The 7,398-nt window shown below is 40.5% G+C and overlaps 1 protein-coding gene across 1 annotated transcript; it reads right to left on the reverse strand.

Moving 5' to 3' along the window:
• Positions 1 to 2,033, reverse strand: KCNG1 (potassium voltage-gated channel, subfamily G, member 1). The gene is made up of 2 exons (XM_010293064.1): positions 1,275 to 2,033; positions 1 to 771 (listed from the first exon to the last, which is right to left on the reverse strand). Exons 1-2 carry the CDS (start codon positions 2,031 to 2,033, stop codon positions 1 to 3), a joined length of 1,530 nt encoding a protein of 509 aa, XP_010291366.1.
• Between the last annotated feature and the right edge of the window lie 5,365 nt (positions 2,034 to 7,398).

Here is a 7,398-nt window from a genome sequence, read left to right on the forward strand (position 1 = left end):
TCATTCATTGTCCCTAGTCTCAGAAGAGATACTGGGGAATAAAATATCACTCCCTTGTGACGTGTTGCTTATCTGAGACTTCGTTTTTAGTAAGAACTGTGCTCTCCTGTACATTATTCTTTCCTGTTCTTGCTTTAGCTCAATGTAGGAGCGTGAAAATGTGTGGAAGATGGAGGTGACTGGAAATGCCATGAGGAGGATGCCACTCAGTATGCTGCTTAGTGCCACCACTTGGCCGGGAATGCTTCTGGGAACCATATCTCCGTAGCCTACCGTGGTCATGGTGATGACAGCCCACCAGTAGCATGCAGGGATGCTGGTGAACTCCTGCGAGTCCGCCATCTCGTTCTCAATGACGTACAGGAGCGGTGCAAACAGTGCGATGGCCACGCAGAGGAAGAGCAGCAAGAGACCAAACTCCCGGGTGCACCTGCGAGCGGTCAACCCCAGCGTCTGCAGCCCCAGGGAGTGCCTGGCCAGCCGCATGACGTAGAGAATCCTCAAGGCACGGAGAATACGAAGGACCAGACCTACTTTGTCCAGGTAGATGCTCCCAGAGCTGGGCTTTTTATAGCCCACTGAAGTGGTGTCTACTAGCAAAGTGATGTAGTATGGCAGAATGGCTATTATGTCTATCAGGGTTAATGGTCTCCGCAAAAATGCAAACTTGCTCTTTGCCTGGATGAATCTTAGCAGGAACTCCAGGGAAAACCATGCCACACAGACAGACTCCACAATGAAAATATTGTAGCACATCTGGGAACACTCACCCTGCAGGAAAGAGGAGGAGTTTGTAATCGGCACTGGGTAATAACTATTTTAGTTGGTACGGTGACAGGAAGAGAGGTTTCTCTGTTGTTTTTTTTAAACCCGAAATATTAAAGGAATCAAAGCTGATGGTATGAGGAAACACATTGACAAATTGGAACAAATCAAATGCAAAACTTAGAAAAGAACTACTTATTCCATAGAAGACATTATTTGGTAATTTCAGGATTTCTAAATAGCAAATACAAAGCTTAACAAGGTAACATACAGTTGTACAGAAGACTGCACACTGACAAAATTTTCTTTGGACATAAAACTTCATGTGGTTAATTCTCTTGCAACTAATTGAACACAGTCATGTAAGATTTTGAATATTCTTTGTGTTATTTTTCCCTCTCTAAAGACAACTGCAAAAGCACCATTGAAATCCATACCATCAGACCGTGCGCTTTTCCTGCTCTTCCCAGCACATACATACCATTTTCCGTCCTGAAAAGCTAACTTACCTTTTCCTCCTCCTCCCTCAGGTCAGGCATCGTGCTGATGGATAAGTTCACTGCTGTAATAGTTACAAATAAAACAGACAAACAAGCAAACACCTTTCCAGGGAGGCCAGACTGGGGCTTTTCCACCATGTCTTGCAACTTTTTCATGCACAAGCCAATTTTTGTCTCCTCTACTGTTTCACCGGTTGTTTCATTTTCTGTAAGGTCATCCTCCCGTTCATTTATTTCTGTAAACTCCTCCATTTTTTGCAGGTATCTCCTTTTACAACACCAGTCCAAGTTGTCTTCCTCAATTCCCCAGTAGAGCAGCTCCTCTTGGAAAGACAGTGCACACATCTCACGCAAGAGCCGAAGTTTTCCAACCCGCAAAAAGGTGAGGATTGTCCTGAATGCCCCTGGGTTGCGGTCGAAAAAGAATTCATTACATGTCACATCATAATCATCACAGATGTTTAAAATGTCATCAAAATTGTTACAGAATTTTAGTTGCCCCAAACGTGTCAATGGGAATTCATCAAGCGTGGTCCATGGGAGCAAATACTTAATGCCCCCTACGTTTATGATGATATGATGCTTCCGATCATCAGGGTGAAAGCCTTTCAGGAGATCCTCTTGAGGGTGAATTAGCTTGGCTCTTTGGTAAAAGACTCCCTTAAGGGTTTCTGTTTCTGGAAAGAATGTGTGGTTGAAGGAAGTATCTGAAGCACAGCTCAGGGCACTATAGTCATAGTCGGAATTTTCTCCAGGTAGAAGAGTCATCTTGGAAGATAACTTCACATCACTTCGCTACTTCGGCAAGTGTCTTCTGGAACAAAAAACAGATACACAGGGTGAGTGAATCAGTGGTTGTTTTCAAGTTTGGAACAAATGTAGTGATTGAAGCTCAAAAACATTTATGGCTGATTAAAAACAATTGGAAAGAAAACACCAGTGGTTGAGTATGGTCAGAAAAGCTTTCTGGTGAGGCTGGGTTTGTCCAGCTGGGTAGAAGTGACTCTATCAAGGGCTGCTCCCTTGTTCAGGAGCTCCGCTCGGCATATTTGTCACACTGTGGGGCTTCTGTCTCAGATGCAGAGGTCTTAGTTCACAGTGGACATAGAGGGAAACCAGGAACAATTCCTGCATACGGCAGGATATTCCTGATTCAGAATGGAAGTATAAAAAATTATTACAGTATCACAGAAGAAAAGGAAATTGTATATTTTTATTTAACTATTACACAGAAAAATCTTAAGTATTTTAGTACCCGTGAAGTATGTAGAAAGAATCAGAAGTCAATTATGTTGTAATTCAGTAAATACACACTTGTAAAAAACGTTTAGTACAAGACTTAATTTCTAAAAGGTCATATGTCAACAATTTGGGGAAAAAAACCACACTTACATTGATGATCGCATTAAATGTTTGTGTAGACTTTATATACATATAATGACATGGCATCTTATTTACAAAAGATTGCTAAGAAATACATGATTTGTACGCAAACATTGGAATATTATGTCAGTTATAACTGGCACCCTGTATGCAGGAATAGGTCTTTTGTCCTAACAATGGATTAAATAGTAGCTGAGAGCCAAGGTGACTGCCTTCACCTCTGATTACAGGAAACCACGAAATTCTCATGACTTTGAAAATCATGTTCGAATTCTGCTCACACAACACTAGTGTAAAGTCTATGGAATGAAGTGACCACAGAGTTCAAATGGGTATAAAAAGCACGCACTGGAAATGTTAAACTTTTTGCCTCCCTGACTCATCGCATTTTAAAAGTCAGACTGAAAGTCTGCTCATACACAGGAGAGTTGTACAGTACTGCTTCTAGATTTTCCATCTGTAGTCAGCTACAGCTTAATGCCTGGAGTTGCTGAGTTTCATTTGTTAAGAGTATTTATTTATTAAGTAGATTGTACAATAAATAGGTATTAATTATGCACAAGTATTCTGACTTTCTAGTCTTGAGTTCACAGGAAAGTAATAAATATTACACGTGATTGGCTTCAGTAGCAGTACATAGGTTTGTTCTTCTCCTGGCTGTACTTACCTCCCCTTTGATATGCACCCTGGGGATATATACCCCTGATAGGGTGACTTCCTTAAACACAGAACTGTAGTTTTCAGAAGCTGGGATTTATAAACCACATCAATAGTGCTACATACCTATTATAGAAGAAAAACCCATGAATACTCAACAGCAAAGTACTCAAAACACAGCTGCACTTCAGTTTAAGAGCAACAGGCCTTCCTTGCTGCCTGGGGACTTGCAATGCTGCTTTCAATAAAATACTCTCTTAGTCCTGCTCCTAAACTTCCCAGAGGGATTACTCTAAACAGAGCAGTTCCTTACATACTCTTACAAACAGGTGGCCGCAGGTGAGCTTTGGATGGAGTGGTATTTCCTGATTTCTCACCTGTAAGCATCTTTAATACAAAAGGAAATCATTAATGTACTTACCTTTAGGGCATGTGGATAAAGAAAAGCCTACAGGAATATACAAGAATGGACAAGGCATGATTCAGATCTTCCAAGAGCTGTGGTGCTATTTTCTGGCCTGAGGTAAGCAAAGAGGTAAGTGTTGTCATCTTACTCCTATCACAAAGTGGGATCTTTATTACTACTGCTAGTGATTTGAGAACAGCTATTTGGCAAGTAATCTGTTCTCTGTGCCAAACTCTTAACTGTGTTTAGCTTTCAGTGCCTTATCACTACATACTTGCTCGTATTGCTGAGTTGTTCTGTCTTTGCTCCAGAGTTACGACTCTGGAAATCTGCACAGCAAGGGATGGGCACTTCTGAACTTCTTTGGAAGTAATGGTGGGTGCAAACAATGACAAAATCCCACAAGCATGCACTCAAGTAAAATTGCAATCGATTTTGGTTTGTGTCTTGCCTCAAGAAAGACTGAGTAAAGGCCTGCTGACCTGAAAGTCTTTTTTTTTTGGAAAGAACACTAACATGAAATGTAATTGTGCTAAAAAATCACATTCTAGCAAAGTCTAGGCAATACTGGGATTATCAGTGGAGCGTCATGACAAATGATGGCACTCTGCCATTGCCCACTGGAAAAGCTGCAGGATCTGAGGAGAGTGATAGGTGGCTAAGACACTGCTAGCTAGAGCATGTTGAACAGAGGAAGTATGGAACAACTGAACTTGCAATTACCCTGAGATACAGTCCCATCACATGAAGTACTAGTAATGACCTCAGAGCTGGTCTTCTGTTAAAGCATTCCCAAGATACTGTCTGTAGAAATAGTGCCACTGGGAGTTCAAGCTGTAGGTTTGATGTGGGAAAACAGGGCTAGCTGATGTTATGTTTATGCAGACCTCCATTTCTTAGAGTGACTGTTGTTTAACTTGGAAACAAGTGTTTTCCCCTCTGCCTCAACTATATCTAAGGCAGGGCTGGCCCAAAGAGAATAAAGATTATGATTGATGTAAGACTATGGATAAATGGGAGCAGTTTTCCCTTCTGTAACACCAGATGATGTCGGTTAGCAACAACTTATCCTCTGAATCTCAGCCAGGAAAAATGAGGAGGCAGCTCATCTCTGTCACTGATCTCCCACTGCATCCATTGTTGACACAATGGGAAGAAATGGGGAGAGGGAAATGTAAATGTTCTGCGTGTGTCAGACAAGCTGTAACCCTAAGGCATCAACTGTGACATAACAGAGCAAAGAAAAAAGAATTTCTTTCTTCACTTCCAGCTTCTCGACCCATGCAAGACAATAAATTGGACAAATGAATCCCCTGTGTAACACACCGAATGACTGCAGTTACAAAAGGTAGCTCCTCCTTTTTCCATAAGCAGAACTGGCAAGCCCACAGATCCCAGGTAGGCAGCTCTGGTATTAGACTCTGTCCACGTGTTACTTACATGTTCTTTGCCTTGGATATACACAGAATCATATCGAAGGGGAAAGAATAAGAAGGAAACAAAGGACAATAGAAAAGATGGCCTAGACAATAGAAAAGAATGGAGGAAGGAGAAAAATAAAGCCATACATTTCTCTGTATGTTTCTTATTTTCCTTTGAAAGGTGCTTCTAACAGAATGCTGCTTTAAGATGGAAGAGATCTAATTAATGGAAAGTTTTTTTTGCTACTGAGCTTAAAAAACAAGCAAACTGTTTCACTCATACATTGCAGACTGATGACATTGGGGATGGCTGCAAGAAAACACGTTGAAGATTAAAGACAACACACTAGAATATAAGGTCAGACAAACATATTAGCTTATAGCAACAATTTTCCCAACAATTCAACAAGATGAACTTCAAGGATATGCTGTAACAGTAAAATCCTCAAATAAAACTGCTCTGGTTAAGTAAGGCCCAATGGTAAAATCCCTCCTTGTCTGAGATAGCATGCTGCTCTCTGAATGCTTGGGAGTTAGTGAAGCCCAGTTCATCTTCCCACCTCCCCTGCTTGTAACATGGGCAAATCACTTCTCTTTGAGCATCGTTTCCTATTTTGTTTGTAAGCTTACTGGGGCAAGAACTGTCTCTTACTACATAATACAATGCTGATCATTGTTCTGGCTTCTAGAAGCCACTGTAATACAGAATAACTGGCCCATGGCAAGGGCTCTTTGCGACTCTAAATGGTGTTGTGTGCATGTGAAGCAAGATATAACATCTTTTCAAAAATCTGTCTTGCACAAGATGATATTCTTATCCACTATGTCTGGTGAAGAAATCAAATTAGAAATCTGTACTGCCTTTACTTTCAGACAAAATTCAGGAAGGGTGCCAGACTGCTAGACAATGGGAAAAGAATTATTAAAGATGCCCTTCTGAGGGAAAGAAATAGAAATCATGAGTAACATGCTAAAATTCCACTGCAAGTGTTGTTCCCCCCGCCAGTGTCCTCTGCAGTATTTTGAATTCTGCAGTGCATCTCTGATGTAATCAGAGCTCCTGCAAGGAGTCCTGATACTGCTCTGTGATGCAGACAATTCAAAGTTGTGCCTGGATGATAACAAGCACGCAAGGAAGATGTGTAACTCCCCCCTAGACTCTTCTATCAATTCCAGTGCCTGAAACTTGTCTCTGTTGCTTTTTACCATTTGTAAATTAAATTTGTAAAAAAAAAGTCTCAGATTTCAGTGCAGGTTGAATATGAATACAATGATTTTTTTGGAAAGAATTCCGTAAGAAACTGCTTTACGATTTAAGTGATCCTTCCTCCTTTATTCTTTCCTTAGTTAAAATAAGCAGTATTTTCAAGCAGTGTTAAATTCAGCTATCTTCTGACACATGATGTCTGTACTGTATCAACACTGTCAAGGTACTCTCCTGAAATACTTTAAGCTATACTCATGCAGCTCCTTATGTAGTAAGAACCAATCTCAAACTTCAACTCAGCTTGCAAAGTGAACTTCCAGCCAAATCAAAGTAAAGCTTATAAAGGTCAATGTATAATATGAAACAAAACTGTCCTGAAAAACCTATAATCTGAATAAATATGGTCCTATCTGTATATTGCTTTCCTTGATCTGGACAGTGTTATGCTTTTTGGTATCTTACGACAACCTACAAACTGAATTATGGCAAATATGTTACTCAGTGTTTGGTTTTATAAAGCTGAGCCTTGTTCTGCTGATAATAATCAGCAATGAAGTAACTTTGCAGATAACTTACATCCCCAGGAGAATGTGCTGAAATACATTGGAACTAATAACTATAGTTATTACCCTGCTGCGAGGTATATTTATGTCAACAAATGTTAATGTCACATTCAAAACTCTCTCTTAAACAATTTTTAAAAAGTAAAGGATTTGGCATTTATTTATATCGATACATATTTTGCCACTGAAATGAAGAGATACGTAGTCATGGAAGAGTCATTTTATGCGTGTGTCCCCCCCCCGCCCCGTCTTTTCCAACGAAAAAAATCTGCCAGAAATACATGGCCGACCAAGAGTAGTTAACTTGATGTGCTAGCTGCCAACGAACACAAGTCAGTAAATAGATCAATAGAAAAGACACCTCTTAATTATTTTTAAAATTAAAGCTATAAAGGACCTTCCCATTAGGCAAAGAAGAAGAAATTTGAAACACAAGCCTCCATACAGCGCTGTGCAGACGCAGGACGCGGGGAGAGAGAGCAACGCGGCCGAGGTG

Source organism: Phaethon lepturus, unplaced genomic scaffold (assembly GCF_000687285.1).
Source record: "Phaethon lepturus isolate BGI_N335 unplaced genomic scaffold, ASM68728v1 scaffold15798, whole genome shotgun sequence".
Classification (NCBI taxonomy): Eukaryota; Metazoa; Chordata; class Aves; order Phaethontiformes; family Phaethontidae; genus Phaethon; species Phaethon lepturus.

Bases quoted from the DNA above. Each gene is read 5' to 3' on its own strand.
- KCNG1 (XM_010293064.1), bottom strand. From the start codon at position 2,033: ATGACTCTTCTACCTGGAGAAAATTCCGACTATGACTATAGTGCCCTG. The intron at 772-1,274 runs GTAAGTTAGCTT...TCTTTCCTGCAG, and splicing joins TGAGGGAGGAGGAGGAAAAG to GGTGAGTGTTCCCAGATGTG.